Here is a 20556-nt window from a genome sequence, read left to right as displayed (position 1 = left end):
AAGCTCTTCCCAGGACAGTAAGATGACTTGAGTTGTGGTTTTACACATTATCACATTCTGTTGTAAATCCCTACTACAACACACAGGCATTTTACAAAACAACCTTGATGCCTGGCTTTATAGAGGAGGTAAAGTGTACAACAGATATTCATAGTGGAAGAATCCATATGTCTCAAAGTCTTCTGCAGCTTGTGAGCTTATCGGTAGTGCTGGAGAGCGTATTGATTTTTTAAACCTTTCTTCTGTGTGCGTTGCAGTTCTTGCTGAAGAAAATCCAGAGAATGAGCACTAACTGCCACTCATATTTAATGACACTACAGAATTACAACATCCCTCCATCACAGCTACTGTTTCTCTCTGAAGTATTTTGTAGGCTTGCCATGCAAATGTGGAAGACTTCTTCTACAGGAAGGTTGACAATGATGAACATGTCTTTAATTTTTACTTGATACTGTTTTCTGTTTTTCTTTATAATGATGAGTTTACTTTCTATCCAGCTTTAAAAAAAAACAAAACAAACCAAGCGCACACACCCCACCCCACCCCTCCAAAAAAAACCCCAACAAACCAAAACCAACCAACCAAAAAGCAACCAAGCACAAAAGAGAAGGTACTATGCAGAAATTTCTGCACACTGTTTAAAAATAACTCTACATATTTCCTGTGTTATCAAATCTATACAGTCATAATGTGGAAAATAATAAAATCAACTTGTGTGGAGCATAGCTTAGTTCCACTGGCTTTCCTTGATATCTTAAGGTAATGAGATTTTTTCATTCATGATTTTCCATTGGAGTTATTGGGAATTGTTCTGTAACTTCACAGATGCACTATGCTGTGTCTCCCATCAGCCCTAATTCAGAGGCTGTTTTAACATCAGCTTGAGTGGAAGGCCTTCAGGGCCAGTTTTAGAAAGTGCATTGTAAATCAGTTTATCGAATCTTTTCAGTAGCCAGGCTGGACCTGCTCCTATATGTAGGAAAGATGATAATGGTCAGATTCTCTTTAGAGATGCTGTCTCTCTGGTCCAAGAGCTGGAGCAGTGCAGCCACTAGGGACCCCAGGACATTTGCTGTCTCTCTTCGCATCTCAGTTTTGCCTCCTGCATTTGTTTGGTACTGTGATTCAGGACAGAACTCATGCAAAATGATGTACATATTCAAGTGCTTTTTTGAATAAAGATGTTCTCTTGAACTGGGCTCTCTGGAAGTTGAACTGCATTGCAGAGACTATAGCAGAAGCAGTCGCTATAGCCATGTGATGTGCAGGACCTTCATAAATGGGCAGGGCCTTTGGAAGGAGAAGGCAAGACCTCCAAGTCCCATTGTGTTGCTGGAGAATAGGAATTTTGTGGTCCACAGGTGCAGTCTTGCTGCAGCACAAACCCGTAAAACTGGAGATGCCAAGAAAAAGACAAAGGACAGGAAGAACAGGTTTCTGCTGCGAGCCAGATCTTCTAGGCATGTAGCATCTGTAGTCTTTCTGGAGGCCTGATAGCAAGCTGGAGATTATAGGGTAAAATCAATGTATAACAAATGCTTATCATAAACACTTTATAAAACAGTATGATAATCTTGAAAATATTCCTCTTTTCTCCTAGCTTAGGAGTGTTATTATAATGTGCCAGCTGGGGACTAGAATGTAGTAAATCCAGAAATGTTGCCCAGGATGGAGGTTGGTCCCATTTGCTTTATTTGCAATTTGTACTTTAAAGCCTAAATACAGAGGAAGGAGAACATGTAAGTCTCTGGGGCCATGCTCTGTAAGAGGTTTATTAAGGTTTCATTCCCATTACATAATATAGCCAGAGAGAATGAGCAAGCTCTGAAGAGGGAAAGGTGTAAAAAGGGTGAGATCCCATCTTGTACAGATGGGCACAATGTTACAGTCCTAGAGAAATACCCAAAGCAGATAGCCTTGGGACAGGTGGAGAAATAGGTTGTCAGCAGTCCAAATCAACTGCAAATGTCAAGCCTCAAAAGACAGTATTCTGTTGATGTAGCACAACTGAGTTGACTTCTTGACTTCATGGCAAGTGAGAGCATTGAAGAGTCTCCCTGTGAAGATAGGAGTGTCCATGGCTAAGGCATATTTCTTGCCAAGGGTCACAAAGACAATTGTTAAAGTCTTCTACCTAGAATAACTTTGGGACTGTCAGAAGCTGAAGTGTTTCCCATTAAGCTAGAGGAGTTTTTTGGAGTTTGGAAGCCTCGGAATCTCATCCCATATGCGCTAACTAACCAGTGCTCAGAACTGGCCAGTGGAAATGCAGCCTTTGTGGTCCTGTGGGTGCTAGGCTAAGAGGGGAAATCTGTACTGCACTGTAGTTACAGGGTCCTCAAAGACAGGGGTTATTGTGGGGCATATTTGAGAAATCAGGTAGGACACTAAAAAATGAAGTGCCATTTATATCAACAATTCTTCTTTCCAGAGAACTGTTTCTTAAATTTCTGGGATTTCACAATCTTATAATTTCAAGTCTAGCTTTCCTTTTTCTTCTTCTTCTTCTCCCCCAGCCCCCCTTCTTTCTTGGTACTCTTGTCTCTAGTCTTGGAGGTCAGGGTTTGGTTTTTGTTTGTTGACTAATCTACCACTTTTGTTTATTGTGTTCAGGACATTGAGAAGTGCGCGCCCCCCCCCCCCCCCCCCGAATAAATAGATCCTAGGAAATGCAATGTGTAGGGTGAGATTTGTTGCTGCAAACATTGTAAGTCCTTGAAAAAGCAATGAGCGTGAAAATATGTCTTAATGTGTCTAGTTTAGTATATCTTCTTTGAAGCAATGAGAAAAATAGAACAAATAAACTTTCTTCACATACTCTAATAAAAGAAAAGTATGCTCTATAGTAACTCACTGTTATTAAGTAAATGAGTATTAATATTTTTAAAACAAACTCAGATTCATGGTCATGGTATGACCAACCCTTCCATTAAGCCTCGTAGCCATAAAGGTAATGGAGGCAGGTAGCAGAGGTTCTCATTGCCTGCTGCTCTTTTGCACTTATTGGAAAAGGAACTGATCCCTGAAATACATCTAGTATGGGTGTTGGGTCCCCAGTATGCATCATCAAAGGTATTGACAAAGGCATTCCTGTTTTGCCACAGTACTTGCTAATGTAGGCATGGCCACTGAGCACTGGAAAAGGCTTCGTAATACATTAATATATAATTGTGCATTGCATAAATGTTGCATAATAATTTTTCGTAGTTTATAATGTGCATCATTTTTCAAGTGATATCCTGTCATTATGGCTATGTGGAGCTCCATACAGAGGTGATTCTCCTTCTGTATTTATAATTTTTGTCTCTTTATCCCAGATCTTCTGCAAAGTGGTTCCCACTGCATGCTTTATAGAAGACTTTTAGGCAACTTGCGCTGCCCTTTGCTTCACAATTCTCTGTCCCTGATCTTTATGACTTCTTAACCCTCAGTGAACAGTACAACACCAAAAAGTAAAATACAGAGAAATTGAAATGGAGCAGTCTCTACTATATAGCTTGCATTGGCATTAGTAGAAGATGACAAACTTTGCAAAATAACTCTGGAACATGTGAATTACTTTCACGTTTGTTGCCACTGTATAGAGATATTACATCAAAACAATACTCTTTCACAAACTTCAAATATCAAAAAGAAATCCAGCAATAAAATAATAGATTAAATCATAGTGAGGCTTGAGCTGGGTACAGCCATGCTAACAGTAAAGTTTTATTGCTTTGCATCATGAAAAGAGTGAGAAAAACGTAATTTTTCATATAAAGTCTTTGAAGAGAATGAACGTATGACAAAAAGATTCAGTTCCAAGCAAGAAACAGCATGTCGAGCATGCAAAGTCAAATCAAATTTGACTGTATCTTACTTTCTCCACCCCTCTCAACATAGTGCTTGAAAGCACAGAAATTTGTGGCTATTTCAGTGCAAAACATATTTATTTTTTCTGTAGTGAAATTATTCATTTATTCCTGTGGATGTCACTGATCTCTCCTGCTGTGTATTGCTTTTAACTAAAATGGAGTTGTTGATAACTAAAGACACCCTTCTTTCTTTTTCTCTCCTTTCTTTAGTTTCTGTAGATGTTGTCTGAAATGTAAATTTTAGTAATCCCTAGGTAGTTTAGACCTGAAAAGCATCTTGCCCCTATCAGAACAACACTGGTGGATTTCCTACTGGCAACAATCTTTTGTTGAATTTTGCACTTTCTTGGACAGTTTCTGCCCAGAAGAAGGCTTCTCCCTTATCAGGCCCAGTCACTCATGGAAGTGAAGATGTCTGATTCTGACTGGCAAAAACAACAGAAAGGATTGAGTTTTACAGCCCTCGGGATTTGAGAGCAATTACTCTCAGCTACTGACAGCAATGTCAGCATGCCCACTACTGTGTTCTTACTGCAAGTCTGAGCAAGGAAAAAAAAAAAGGTTAAGACTAAATTTCACTCAGCTGGACAAATAAGTGCTCTAATGCACTGTATTAAAAGTAGAAAAACTTGTCCATGCATAATTGAACCCTCAAAACTAAATAATGTCCTAGTCGAATAGTGAGCTGTCAGTTTGGCCAAGCCTGCCTGTTTTCTTCCTTGTTTGGCCGGGGTTCTTTTTTTGTGGGTTTTTTTTTTCCCCCATTCCAGTGCTTTAATGCCAGTTGCATCTGAAGGACTTAGAAATAAAAAGCAGTGTCACTAACATTGTTCTGAAACCACAGTCCCTCCAAGTTACTGAGAAGAATGTTCTGCTTTTAAGAAAAAATACTTACTATCATATAGTTTAATGAGTATTTCTTTTCTCTTTCCTCATCCCAAGCTACAAGAGAGACACATTTTACTTCTAAAGTCTGTTTTCTGACTTGCCATCTCTTAGAGCCTTTACCTACCTGTGTAGAGTTGCCTGCTTGTTTAGCTTTTGAATTTATAGTGAAATATTTTGCTTAAATAGTATTTGTTTCTTCCTTTCCCTTTCAGTGATCCTCAACAATGCAAGAGTGAATTCCATGGACAGCATTTTGATATGCTCATTCAGTGTAATAAAGTCAGGGATGCTATTGATCTCTGCATCAGGACAGAATTCTTTTTTAATGCATAGTCACATTTTAATGTGGATTATGAAGTATAAAAGTAATGCATATTCAGTACAAAGGTTTAATCAGATTTTAGGTTTTTAATTTTTATTTCCATTAAAGCATTTGACATATAAGTGGGGAGGAATGAAGCTTTGCAGAACAAAGATTTGTCACTGGAGTTGGCTGATTCTTTAGAGAGCAAAAGAGCGGTACTTCTGTTCTGAAATCTGTATTTGCAAAAAGCCTCGTGGAAAAAAACCTAAAAAAGTGAAGCAACAGTTTTATCTTTGATACCTTCTTTCTAATGTTGCTTCATTTTGGTGACAAATCATAGACTATATTATTGAGCTCAAATAATATTGAGTCCTTGCCTAAAACAAAGGAAATGGCAAATTTTGTTTTAAGATCATTTTAAGTTCTAAGTGAAGAAATCCACTTTAACTGATTTAATTATGTGGCTGCAGCTTACCTGGTCTACTTGCAAAGTCTTTATCATAACAAAAGTTGCATTCATTCCTATTTTCCGTTAAGAAAATTCAGGGAAGTATTGCTGTTTCTTGTTCACAGTTAATAATTACTACATCATGTGATTTCTGGTGTATGTAAAAGATTCAAGAAAGGGAGGGGAAATGTGAGCTCCTCCTGTAGGCTTGCAAATATTTTTCTCAATCTGTGATTAACCTTTGGTCGTGTAGTATAGCCCTGGAAATGCCAGGGCTAAAACTACTGCAACTAAAAAATGAGTTTACAGTTGAAGGTGGTATTACATCAGGTTTTCTGCCATTTCAGACCCTATCTCATGTTGCCTTAGACCATTTTGTGTTCAGTTGTATTTAAAACACAGTTGTCTTCCTGATTTTAAGCCAGTGTAACTTAAGGCCAGAAGTCTCTGTTTGGATGTGTGCTGTTCACAGCTCTGGTGTTTCTATAAGGTTCTAGGGGGTTAAACAAGCATCCCATATGATTCCTCTCTACTGCACATCATTAAACAGTGAAAGCTCTAGAGTTTATTGATGCTGAATGTTGTGGATGCCAAAATTTACAAAATTAGACAAATTCATGAAATAGAAATTTGTCAAGGATTATTAAACACAAAGGGAGTTTCTGAGGAGCAGATCACTGGAACCTAGGAAAAATGGCGAATTGCCACTGTTTGCCCCGAGTTCTTTACTCTTCCTAGGCATTGTTCCCAGTCAGTTCTGAGGACCAGACTAAAAGGATGTTTGGCCTAAGAGAGTACAGCTGTTCTTGTGCTCTAGTTGGTATCCACTCACTAAATTAAGTTAAATGTCGTATTATTATTTTCATAGTTAGAAGCTTGAAATTTACAACAGAGATTTAGGATGTACTGGAGGAACAGTCTTGGTATATGCTGGATTTGCACTGAAACCACTGTGGATATATCTTTAGCTTTTCTATGTAGCAGAATATTTAGATTTTTTTGTTGGAAGAGAGCTAAAATTTGTTGTTAAATGATATAGTAATTGAAGGCTAAGATGTATAGGATTTTATTGCAGTGTTTCTAAACTTTTATTACACTCTTCTGAAAGGGTTGTTATTGCTATTTTAAAATGTTTTTATTCACACTTTTGAAGAGTTTATTTTGGAAAATTACCATGTTACTTTGGAGATGAAGAATGTAATTTATTTTCGGAAAAATCAAGTCTCCTTTTTTCAAACTCTGAGTCAAGGGAAAAAATGTTCCTTACTCCTTCATGTGATGTTAGGGAAAGTATTTGAACTTTCTCAAAAAATAAGCTGCTTCAGATGACGTCTTAAGTAAAACTAAAATTTCTGTAAATTATTGCTAAATCCAGTATTGAACTGATTATTTTTAATAGCTATAAAGAAGAGCCAGAAAATGAATTGATCTGGAAGCAGCACAGATCATACATGAAACATCCTAGTCCTCCACTATTACAAAATCACACCAAACGGTATGTCACCTGCAACTAGAATTAGGATCTGGGACAATCATTAATTTACTCACTTTTTTCTGCTTGTCCAGCTGAGTTTTCCACCAGTGATGTCACACTTTCTAGTTGGCTAGCAGACTGATATATCATTGTCTTCTTTTCTTTCAGGCTTTCAATTGCAAAATGGTAAAATAGACAAAAGCGTCATATATCTTTTTGTATTGAATTTATTAATTGCTTACTTAAAACAAGGTCATCTTGACACTTGCACTGGGTCTTGCTACAGTCTTCAGCTGGACTGAATTAATTGCCAGCTCTGCAAGAAGTGTTGTAGCAATGAACCTGTCAACATTTCCATTATTCTCAGTCTAAACTCCAGGGGTGACAGTTCTGCTAATAATTCAGGTATAGCTGAAAAAGAAAAAGGTGAAGACTGGAGCTGAGATTCATTCTCTGTTTCCTTTAAATTTGGGGGTGGATGGGGAAGCAAAGAAATTAAGAACAAGTTTCCCCACCCCTAAGTAAGGGAATTCACGTTGTTCCGTGGTAATCCTGAGTTCATTTCCACATGCTTAGCTATGTAGCCACACAAGGCATTTAATTTAGCATGCTGACGATAATGAATTTTTATAGCAAGGAAGGAGACGGGATTCAGAATTTAATGGAATCTGCCTTTGAATTTTCTTGTGATAATATTTTACATTTCCACAACCCTCTTCATCTCCAAGTTCCTAAAGCACATTACAATTATTCCAGAATCACTGAACTTATAACTGAAAAGAGCTATGAGCAGTATCAACAACAGACCTTGTACTTTCTTTCTGAGTTAATTATTTCAGTCATACATGCCTCAGCCCTTGCTTGCAGAAGTTCACTGAAAAGTAGATTCAGCTAATGAAAGCTGAATATTAGTGTGGCTGTGAAGGCTGGGAAGGTCTCTCTTTTCCAGTCACTTCCCTTCTGACCCTTTTCACCAAGTTCATCTGGAGTGTCCTCATGAGGAAGACTTGTATCGAATGGATCATGCAAAAAGCAGAGGATGATATTCATTTCAACCCATGCAAAACAAACAGCCCTAGCTCATTTAACAGCATGCAGCAAATTGTGCATGGCTGGTTGGAGCAGGGAGTGAGGGTGAATACATTACTGAGTTGTTACTGCAGAGGAATTTGGTAGGTAAGTAAAAAGTTGTTACATTAAGCCACGTAATTCCAGTTTGGATAACAGCAATCCTTAGGGATAGATTTTCAAAGCTGTAGGAATTCTGCTGACATTGATGGATTACTCCGTGCCACTCTGAAAATCTTTCATGGTTTTGTAATATGGGAGAGTCAATTATCTGTTATCCCAAAACAGTAACAACTTGGCATGTAAGCAGATGGGTACACCATTTCCGATTTGGTCAGACACCGCCTTTGTGTAAAATTAGTAATTATAACTTGAAAGCTTTCAGCATTTGTCAGAAAGTCAATGGCCTGTCTTCATTGTGATTGTGTGAGTTATATAGGCTTTTCAAAGAGAATAATAAATGGGGCCGAAGCTCAAAATTCATATCAAGAGGGGGATCGGAGTTAAGAAAGTTCCTTTTTTAAAATGTGCATTTGTCCTTCCAAAAAATGCCAGCTACATGCTGTCAACTGCTGAAGAAAATGCTGATGAAATGCTTTTAATAGCTATAGTACTTCATACACAGAACAGAAATTAATAAGTAATGAAAATAACAGATCTTTTTGTTTTCTTTCTTTTGTAACTCTGGTATGCATTCATGTGTAGCATGTCTAGCTTTTCACAGACCATCAGTAATAAAACAGTGTATTTATTTCTAGAACACAAAATTGGCAGTGGAGTTTTTGGAGAGTCTGCAACAAATCGCAGTGTGAATAACTAGGAGAAAAATAGAAAAAGAACAGCAAACTTTCACATCTTCACCAGACTTTATAGAGGCACAACATTTAACAGAGGTAGAGAGATGTGGCAGCGTTACTGGACATTTGCTTCATGCATGCATGCTGCATAACTTTTCACAAATTCCTATTAAATTTTTTTAAATAAATGAAAGCATCACTCTCTTAGAGTATTCTTTCTGTAGCCTTAGCAACAAAAGTAGGAAAGGGGAGAAATTGCAGATGGAAATCCTATCTGTCTGATCTCATACAGGTGGAGCAGTAAAATGTCATGAGGGATAAAATGCCCTGATCTCTTGTAGGTATTCGCTTTCTGCTCCAGTACAGACAGCAAAACAAATAGCTTTCTCAGGTTCTTCCTACCTCAGGTGAAGTGCGGATGCCTCTTTCCTGGTGTATGAGAGAAAAGTGCCTTCCAGTGCTAGAACAGGCATAATCTGGCTCCAAAGTGCTACTGCTGTGGAATGGGCCAACAATGTGGCTTCCACATGTCAGCAGCCTGGTGGGTGCTCATTTGGGGAGTATAACTGACTGGCTGGCACAGTGGTTTATAGCAAGTTTCGTGAGAATGTTTGGAACATCTTCCTTCCATAGTTATAAGCAAGTGTACCAAATGTCCCTATTTGTCTAGAAAACAAAATTCTAATTCTTACAGGTGTACAATTGATGACTATGTAGTTGAATGAGACAGCATCTTATTTCTGAGAATTTTCATTCTGTTGAAAAAGTAATTCATATGCTATACAGCTGGACTACAGTTACATTAATGTGAGAAAAGGGTTTAAGTTTTTTAATTTTTTTAAATAAAAATGTAAATAGACTATTTAATGCTATCATTAAGTCATAACAGCGCATAAAATATTGATTTTCTTATATTATTATTATCTTCATGACATGTCAGGCATATTACTCCTTCACCTTTGGAAATCAAGGTAATTTCTTAAATACACTGCAGAGGTCTTGTATCTTATATAAACATTAAATTAAGGGTAGTACACGTGTATACTGCTCTAATAATGTATATGAATTTATATGAAATACTAGGCTGCTGTGATTGTTATGAAAGGCTGGAGTCTGTATGAGTGGTTTTCTTTTTTAGTTGTAGTCAATATTGAAACTGAAGGTGAAATTCAGCTCCTTAATTTGGATACTTAAATATAGGTGCATGTGGTGTAGATGACACGTGCAAGCTCTTGTATGTGAGTTAAAGTATCTTATCATAGATGGTGGAAATTTAAGGTGAAATTCAGTTGCCTAACTGAATGGTCCGTTGCTCCTCCTGTAGAATAGTGGTCTACTGTAGGTCTTGGATCATATCTGCAAGTCTAATGGCCCTGGGTTCCTCCTGTGCTTAGGCAATGACATGTCATCCATGGTCAGCACAGTCAGCGCAGTCAAGGTGGGTATTCAGTTTGCTCTAAAGTGGACCTGAAAGCTTGCTGAGCTGGCATACCTTCATTGACAGCATTTACTAGGTCTGTGGTTCTGATAATGAGCACTTAGAAACCCAGCTCTTATGCACACAGCCACACTGAAGTGTCTAACCTGCAAACTGAATGCCACCCTACTCAGCTACCTATTTATCAAAATCTGAAGTGAAAAGGCCAAGATTTTTAAGTGCCACAGCTTGCAAGAGCAAGAGTGCAGATCCTGCAGAAAACTTGATTGGAGCCTGATGTTATGCAAAGGGAGTCACTTGGAAGTGCCTGTCTAGCCAACATGTACCTCATCAAGCATCTCGGTTAAATGCAATGTCTTGCAGTTGTGGCACTAATATTAGAGGGCTCTCAAGGGATTTATTTATTTTTTTGAGCGTGACTGCAGGATCAGATAAAGAAACATTTCTGTGACAAGTTCTTAGGAAATGTGGCTGGTAAGAACAGTTTGTTAAAATTGTACATGTGTTCTTTTCGATATTCTTGTATAGAATATCCCAACTGAACTCCTGTTACAGATGTGTTCAGAAAAATACATGAACAAAGCAAAATGCATACTTTTTCCAAAGCAAAGAGCAAACTTTCCAAAGAGCAGTAGAAATTGGGGCTACAGCTTAACCACTTTAATCATCACTATCTTGCTCTCTAAGACATGAATGTTAATTTTGAAATTTTGCATATTGATTGTGGATTTCAGCCAATCCTATGTTTTAGCAACTAAAGATTCAAGTGGGTTGTGAGAGCTAAACTAGAAAGTGCTATGGTTAAACAGACTGCCAGTTTTGGTTGCAATCTGTTTAAACCGAGTGTTCTCCAGAGAAGCCACAGGGATGCAGCTGTTCCTTTGATGCCCAGGGTCTGTGAAGAGCATGCTGCTGTCTGGCTATACGCTGAAAGGCACACAGCTGAACTGAACGGCACAGCTTTGGCAAAGAGTGGTGCTGAGGTGAACATAAGGCATCTTCAAAAGCTTCAAATTAGACTTTATCCCTACAGGTAAAAAGCTACTGCATTAATAAACTCATGTATCTCCCCGTATCGACTTAGTATCAGTCATACATGTCCTTACAACTGATTGTCCTATGATTTCAGCTGTCAGCCCTGATGGATCCCTGAGACACAGTATTAACTGCTTGGGAATTGCAGCACACACCAGTGAGCATGGAGGCAGCTTCTGCACTGTCCTACATAAAGCCCTGATCAACTAGAAACTATACCTGCTAATATTAACTTAATTCTCCAGATCTGTAACACTTTTCATCCTGATTTAGATTTGCCATTTTCACTCTTCCTGTGAGGCCTCAGGGCAGCTGGCTCTTGGTTGCTCTGTTTTCTTCTTGTACCTTCCAATAGAGAAGGGACAAAGAATTGGAAGCAAGGATGACTTACTGAAGGATGACTTTCTGAATATGCACCGGGGGAAGAAATAAGCCAGAGAGTTTAAAATTGCTCTAATACCTGGATTTAAAAAAAAAAAGAGAGGAGGGGGGGATAATATTAAACTGAATTTATTATGTATTTGAGGGGGAGAAAAAAGTTGCAGGAGTGTGCCTGTAAGTATGTCAAAGTATATACACTCAGAAATACATTGTTGCTTATATTCCACACAAGAAGTGAATCTTTAAAAGACTAAAATACGAAATCTTTAAAAGCTAACTTGACAAAGATGTAATTATTTATGGCATTATCTGGAGTCATGAGCCCCTAAGAATGGGGCTGGTAACAGGCATGGGCTCATAACCACTGATGCTCTGTAGTCTAGGCCTGGCAGTTAAGTTTTTTATGTTTACAAACAGTCTTTTTTACAATTTCAATTTTATGAACACTTTAGTCATTTATAAATATCTAAAAATGAGAAAATAAACTCTAACATGTTTCATAATTACACCAAAATCAAATTGCTACTAGGTGTTTTCATGATCATTTTATTGCAGTGGTTCCTATTATTTTCTTTTGGTGGAGGGGTGCTACAGAGCAGTTAATAAAGGCTTATTTTGAGAATGTCATTTCTCAAACTCCTGCTCCAGCAAATCATGAACAAAGCTGCATAATAAATATTTCCCTACTGTAATTGGTTTTTGAGTGACTTGGTGATTCGGCTTTTTTCTTCTCTTAAGTAAGGCGTTGCAGAGACTTTTGGTCTTTTTGAAGCTTGTCTCTTATGACAAGACAGTCCAAGGGGCTTTATAAGACCAGTGTAATGACCCCTAAATAGGCTGACAGTTTTATAGCAGTCCCCAAGAGGGAAGCTTCCTTTCAAAAGTGGCTGAATAACATGAAAAAGGCAGTGGCTCTACACTGACTTTTCACAAAGCCAGAAAGTCTAAACAGCTTTTTGGATTGATAACAGGTTTATGGCATCCTTCTCTGCCAGACTGTCCGTCAGCGTGTATGACTGTCCATTATAGGTGCTGTCAGGCGCTCACAAAGCGTGGTTTGAAAACGTGGGAGCCGAAGATGTAGATCTGTGTAAAGCCTTGCATGTACATAGGGTGAGAGCTGTGAGCTAAATGCTTTTGTTTCATCCCAGTTGATGACATCGTTTAGTGGTTACAATAACAATCTCCAGATGTAAATCTGTGAGATTCTGGGCAAAGTGAGTTCCATACTGGCCCTAGAGAAAACCTGAGTTTGAGGACTCCTGCACTCACAGACACCAGGCTTTCAGGACTCTGCAGAGCACTCGTGAGGCCTGTTCTAGGAGAATATAGTGTGAGATGAAGTTCTTAATCCCACTGCATGCAGACAGAGGATTTTCTATTTTGTTAGATTGGGTTACCCTCATTCATTAGACATGGTATTAGCTGTTCAAAATGGATTTTGCTAAGGCTTGTGTAATCAACAGTGATGTTTGCAGGCTGTCTTCAGGTTCTGCTGACTGTTGATGTGGAATATGTATGCTATGCCTATATATATATATATATATATTTCCTAAGTTCTTCCCACATCAGATATTAAAAAAAGACCAAAAAAAAACCCCAGAAGAACAGATTGTAGCTTTGTCATGAAAGCAGAGGGGCAGTTCTGTAAATTGTATGTTTCCTCAGTAGAGATTTTTACAGAACAAATGCTTTTGTTAAGAAATTGAACAGCAGAGAGTTTATCCTTGATGCAAAGTGTTTATGAAATTGGTACTTCTGAGCATCAGAGAACCACTCATAACAATGGAGCTTCCTAAGTAGCAGCCACTATATATATATCCTCTGCAAGACTTTCATGTGGTAGTTCGTGTGTAGCTTATCTACTGAAATTAGAGCTTTCACATTTTGAGTGGCCAGTTCAAATTAAGCACTTCTCAGGGTGCTTTGGTCATCCAATCCTATAAAACTGTGAAGTTGCATCATAACATTGCTATGTTATGATTATAATTACGGTACTCTGTGTTAAAATGCAGTTACATGGCAGCAGCATGCAAAGTGTCTCTCTCCCAGTTTCCTCTGGCCTTATCTTCCCATTAGGACTCCATCTCAGGATGGATGGTCTTTTCTCATGCTGTTTCATCTCCTCTGCTAATGGCTTTTAGACTGGGGATATTCTCCATGTATACTTGCCACCCACCCCTGTCTCAGTGCCCACCTAAAGAAAAGGTAAATAAACAAGGAAATTCAATTGCAACACCATACACACATGCTTCCTCTGCCCTGGTAACACAGAGTGTGACCATGCATCTCTCTTGCCCCTTCCCAGTGCTCAAACGTGGCTGGAAGAGGCTTTCTGTTGGCTGCAATGCAGAGCTAGCTCACATCCTACACGAGTTGTCATTTCTGTTCTCCCTTCCTGTGCTGTTTTCAGCTGGAGGGTACTAATAATGTTCAGAAATCTAAGAGCCATTTTCTAACAAAAATCTGAAACAATTCAGAAGTCAATTTTAGCTGTACTTTACTGACAGAGTAGGCAGAGATATAGTAAGAGAGTAACAAGCATTACGTGAGATTAGGTTAGAGTGCAAATCGTTTTGAGGAAGCTGGTTTTGTTGCATGCATGCAGGGCCATCTTGTTGCTGGTTTATTTTAATAGAAAGGGTGTTCTTTTTTTTCTTCTGAAAAATGAATTGCCAGAACTACTTTTCTTCATTAGGGAAATACATTTAATTGCTGGCTTATTTCCTTCTTCTAAATTTCCCAATAAGTATTTTATTATTATCTTTGTTTTCTCCCTGAAAAGTAGTCTATTTTTAAATATATAATTGCCTGTTTTCTCCTTTCAGTGTTTCCATTTTATAATGCAGCTTTTAGAAAGCATAATTGTCTGATTAATTTCATAGGCTATTCCTTTATAAATGCCCATATTATATTCAGAGTTAAAGATGACTTTCTGAACTTAGTATTTGGTGATGAGTTTCCTCAGCACTAATTTTGGGGGCAAACACCAGCAGCACTTTCAGTTAATTTAAAAATAGGCATAGTCTGTGATTTTAGCAATATTTGGACAATTTGTTAATGCGTTTTGTTAAAAATCAGATACCAGACCTTCCTTTTACTGTGATAAAATTAGGCACCTATAAAGTTTAACTCCATATCCCTGATGGCTTCAGAGTTTGTTCATTGTGATGTCATCTCAATGCAATTCTGAAAATGCAATTTCAATAACTAGAATATTTAAAGGGACAACAGTTATCAAATTTAATGCAGTCTAATTGTCTTTTATTGCAGCTGGCAATAACTCATGGCAATCACAGATATTTGAAGATAAGGAGCCTTGGATGACTGACTGATTGATTGCCATGTCACAAACAGTCTCACAGGACTGGGATAAGGCAACCAAAACTTAAGCTACCAAAATGTAATTATTGTCTGGCTGGCTGATCATATAATGATTTGTCTTGTAAATGTTTTTCTCTTTTCTTTCAACCACAGAGAAACTAGGAGTTTTTTCTACAGCATACTATTGTGCAACAGCAGAGGTCATTCCTGGATGCCAGCTGCTTTTTCTCTGGTTGAAGTTACTAGTTTTTTTCAGTTACAGCCTTGCAGATATAGATACATAGAGAGATAGATATGGCAAAACTTTTTGTTCAGTAATGTCTGTGGTTTGGATGCAGTTGGATCCAGTATTTAAAAGCAAAATATTCATGCAGTTGGATTCAGCAGAGGCTCTTATTCTTAACCTAATTCTTGTTTGATAATACCCTCTGTCTCTTAGAGATTTACAGTACCTTTCAATTTCTGTTAAAGAAAAAATGTGACAGGAAGAGAATTAAGCCTGAAAAGTCCCATGCTTACATACGTGATTGCATCGTCCTTGAATTGTGATGTCTTATTTCATTGAGAGGGAACTTTATCATTTCATGTCTGGTTTGGTACAATTTTCATGTACATCTTTGGCCAGAATCCCAGTTAGTAATTCAAAAGCATTTCAGAGGTATAAGGTAGTTGTTACTTTTAAATATCACACATAGTTACTTTATACTATCTTGATTGCAACAGTTTACCTCACACATTTGAAGTCTTAATCTCTTAAGGGACACCAGTTATCGAGGAAACTGGTATGTGATGTTTGGACTGTATTTGGGAGTATCTGTATATGGAATGTATGGAATAGATGTTCAGTCACTGAATTTGACAAATACTTAACACCAAGAGTTTAAAGAAGGCTTAATCTTCACTTGTGCTGAGCTTTCATGAATAGTGCATGCCCTCAGCTTTCCTGAGAACATTCAGTTGTAGTTGCAGAAATATGGGAACATATTCAAGGTGTCATCAGACAATATCCCTCATGAAAACTGTTAGAAATTAATTTTCTTTACAATCTAAAATAAGATGGCAACTCAGCTTGAGGATTGCCTAAGGTTAAAAATACCCAAAAGAGAAGAGTTATGAGAGAGGGTCTAATGAATATTCCCTATATCCTTACAAAGGTTTCCAACAGTAATCCTCACAGCTGGTGCAAAAAATCTCTGGGAAAATCCTTTGCTTAAAATCTGTATTTCTCAATAAAAGAGAGGTGCTTCCCACTTCATATATATGCAGTATTTGTACAGAACTGTACATCTAGAGAAGCAATAGGAAATAATGCTCATATCCCCAGAATACCTAGAAAACAAAGAAAAAAGAAGTATCTTGAAGTATTAATGGGTACGTTCTCTGATTGCTCTGCATGTTCTTTCATTCGCTAACATGCTTTTATGTCATTAAAAGATACTGAAAGGTTTGTTTCTCTTCATACTTGTATTTATATATAATTCTACCTATCTGCAGAACTCAACATCTGTGTCACATAAGTATTAAAATTATTTTCTTAGTTCAGAAGTTTACATGCAAATTCAGCATAATATCTGAAGCATTTTTCCATCTTATGCATATAGTACCTGTAGGGGATGGAGTGCATTATGAAGCAGGTGCCATCAACCAAAGCCTATAAACAGGTCTGTCAGAATGAAAATTCATAGGTATCTATTGGTACCAATAAAATGTTTCTCTACAGCTGGGAAATTTATGGAAGACTAACGATTTCATTTCCACGGTACTGCACATTAAAAACTATAAAGGAGATGACTTGAAATAGAAGCATGGATCCTAACCTTACTAAGAGCTCCTGAGCTGCTCAGGCCAACTTTAGTAGTTAGCTGTGTGTTCCTATCTGTAGTACTATAGTAAATTTACAGAGAGGATTAAAAAAAATTAGGATGCAAGAGAGAAATATTTAATGGTACATTCATAAAATACATCCACGTGAAGGTTATGAAGCTGTTCCAGTGAGTGAGAGGAATTCTGTTTTCCTTCTATCATCCAAGTGGAAGTGAATTTGTTTCCTTCCACAACTATCTAAGGTTATTTAACTTGAATTAAAACAATAAATGAGACTTTTTTTACACAAAATTTGGTAGTTGTTTATACATGAGTAATTCCTCACACACTGACAACATTGTTCAGCTGAAGGCTGTAATTTAAGTGTTTGATTTACAAGATGTATGAGTCTGCTTTAAGCATGGATCAAGATACTATTTAAAGCATTCTTAGAGAACAACCAACTAGGCTCAGTGTTAGAGCCTTCTAGTTGTGGAGGTAAGGGCTTAGCTACTACTAATTAACTGGAGTAGCTTTATTAGTTATGAAAAACTGGAAATGCAAAAACTCTGCACAGTTTTAGCTATAGTTTAAACATTGCATATCTACCTGAAAAAAAGCTATTTGGGTAATTATTTCTTCTTCTTTTTCTCTCGGGGCTCTTTCCTTGAAACTTTATGATGCCTTAAGTGTAACTTTTAATTTCTATTGACATTCTGTCAGAATGATAAATTAGACTGGGAAAATACATCTTTGTTGTCAAAACCCTTAATGTACCGTACCTCCTTTGTATACATGACAGTAATAACTGTTTCTGTTGACCATTAAAGTAGAAAATAATTTGGTAAGGTAGCTGGCTTTTGTCATCTTCTTGACAGTAAAATTTTAATTATGTTTGCTTGTGTGACTAACCTAGAGCTGCTGAAGTTGTTAGAAGTTGCTTCAAAAGTGCAGCTGGGATTTACTGGGCAAGTACATCCTGACATATAAAGTACAGCAGAAGATACAGAAAACATCGAGGGGAAAATAACCTGATTATGTCTGCAATGGTGTATATCAGTAATGGTGTTAATGTAGGATGAAATCTAGCTGAAACAAGATTTATGGTCAACATATTTAACCTAGAACATGAACAGTTTCATCTAGAATATAAGCCCTTACCAAGTATATCTTCAGCTCAGGACCACGTCAGTAGGAAAGGGTTGTATGTTCTGGGATGGGGTGTCAGGTCTGCGTGGCAGCACAGTGTGATGTGAGGGTAGTCCCACACTGCTTGCTGGGTGTAGGAGGTGCTGCAGGAGAGGAACTTCTCCATCTCCAGGGGTAATGCTAAATTCTAAGTCAGCCTCTTCCATTTTCTGTGCCACTGTTTATTTTCTAAGTTCATTCCAGTTTTAAAACACTATCGTTCAGGCTTTGTTTATTTTACTTTGGTGATGAGAAGAAGGAACTGAGAAATACCAGGATGTACTAATTCTACAGTATTACTTGTAGCTATTCAGCAGAAAACTGGCAATGCTGTCAATTTAAATATTGTAGGGTTACAACAGCTTGGGATGAATTAAGGAAGACTGGGAATCTGGGATGTGTTTCATCTCTCACGTTGGACCATGTACTTTTTTTTTTTTTTTTTTTTCTTTCACTGTCTTAGATATCTTTTAGGAAGGTACAGACCACCATAGCTACTGACCTTGACAGAAATTTTGGAATTTCCTATACTTAGGTTTTTACACATTTACCAAATTTTGCCTAATAAGTATCAAAATTTTACTTTTTTTACTGTGCTAAATGTATACGATTTCAAGTGTAAACTGATTGCAGTGAGGTTGAGTGGCATACAGAGTATTTTGAGTGTTGGGGTCTTAGCTTTGTCATTGAAAGAAGCAGACATTGCCAAGACTTCGACTGTCTTCTGAACCATGCACTTGATCATGGAACTGGATATCTGCATGTTGCAGGATTTGATGGACCACTAGCACTATCTGCCATGGCACACGTAGGGTTCATGTATTTTACCTCTGAATTTGCTGTGACGTGAGCATGACAGCAACTACTGTAATTTTAAAGACCATGAGAACTAGGAAGCTTTCGTCTACAAATACATATGTATTTGTCTCTCTCTGAGTGGCAAATGTACAGTAAAACATCCTTTTGGAGATTTAAAATGAAATGGCATTGTAAGACTATAGCTATTAGGAATTTTTTGGATGTTCTTATAAAGGGTATTCTAGTAAATTATGTTTTAAAATGTTAATTTTTTTTTTTTTTTTTTTTTACGTTAGCTGAGAGTACTGCTTATCGCTTTGTTAGAGCGTGGCTGTTGTTACAGAAACTTACTGGCCATCTTGTCTTGAAAGCCATCAAATATTTTGCCATAGATTTAACTGATGTGGTTACAGGAACTGTATGATGGGAATTGGGGATAGTGAACATTATAATCATAATATAAGATGATTGCATGAGGTAACTGTTTGCCTTACCAACTGCTTGTGGTTAGGAGCAGAGCTGTCTTCTGCAACACATTTGCAATTTGTACTTTTTTCTTCATTGTTGACTTGCAGTATAGTCTTTTCTGCTCCTGCTAGGAGCAACAGGACTTAGTATTTCAAGACTGAGTTTTTATATAAAACTAAGGTGCATCTTCCTTTCTAATCTGTATTTGCTGTGGGTTTTTCCCCCTTTCAGGAGGATACAGATCATAATTACTATACTTCAAGGACGTATGGCCCGTATGATTCTACCAGCCGGGATTTGTGGGTCAATATAGACCAAATGGAGAAAGACAAAGTAAAGATTCATGGGATCCTTTCCAATACCCATCGGCAAGCAGCAGTAAGTCTTTATACATTTTTCTTCTTTGACATGGGTATTTTTCACCAGTGACCAACACAGCAGTATTACAAAGTATTGTGACTACTGTTCACAGAGCTTTATCTTTGAATTTTAGTTAAGCTGTGAAAGTCTGCACAATGTTGCTATCAAATGATTCCAAGTTGCCTTTTTGCACCTGCTGTAACAGTCCTTCAGAGACACCTTCACAGATATATTTAAAATTCACCTCTGTTCTTCAGGATCGCAAACTATCAAACAATAAATTAATTGTGTTGCTGAAGTCAGAAGGAATTTTACCATTGACTTCAATAGTTACAGAACTGGGTTCAGGACTAAGTTGCTGAAGTTCAAGTCTCCCATGGAGTGTATCTGTGTTTGCACTTCCATTTTGTATGAGGTGTTACACTTATTTTTTCTTTTGGGACAACTGATAAAACTCATGAGAATGTCATATAGTAACAGAAGTGATAGATGTGATCACCATTTCAGGATATCAAGAAGTAAATATCACAGAGTCTAAATAACAGTCTTGTTTAACTTACTGTAATCATGCTGCCTGGTAAAAGGAAGTGAAATTGAATGCTGCGTGATTTACAGATTGTATTCTTGGGTCTCACTTGTGGCTGGAAACTGCATACACACAAGGGCCAATATTAGCACAAATTGAATACAGAAAATTGCATCGGAATTGTGGTTGTTGAAGTTCTTGTTTCATCCATTTGCCAACTTAGCTCCAATAAAAAGTTCTTGGGTTTTGCCTGTTTAAAAACAATATCCATTTCATGCCTTATTTATAAGTTGAACAGTTTTTAAAGATGCAGGTGTGTTTAGCAGTTTTAAAGCTGAGAGAAAATCCAAGTTTAATTCAGCTTTTCTCTCATTTTATCTGTTATCTCCCTGGTACCAGCCA

At 37.5% G+C, this 20556-nt stretch overlaps 1 protein-coding gene across 1 annotated transcript in view; it reads left to right on the top strand.

Moving 5' to 3' along the window:
* The window catches only part of PLXDC2 (plexin domain containing 2), a 279753-nt gene that overhangs the window by 125776 nt on the left and 133421 nt on the right, over positions 1–20556 (top strand). Inside the window, exon 3 of the mRNA XM_075047931.1 lies at positions 19500–19646. Coding sequence (XP_074904032.1) covers positions 19500–19646 — 147 coding nt within the window. The remainder of the gene's footprint in view (positions 1–19499; positions 19647–20556) is intronic.

This window comes from Buteo buteo, chromosome 2 (assembly GCF_964188355.1).
Source record: "Buteo buteo chromosome 2, bButBut1.hap1.1, whole genome shotgun sequence".
Taxonomy (NCBI): Eukaryota; Metazoa; Chordata; class Aves; order Accipitriformes; family Accipitridae; genus Buteo; species Buteo buteo.
Note: the sequence above shows the minus strand (reverse complement) of the source record. Positions and strands in the feature narration are given on the sequence as shown.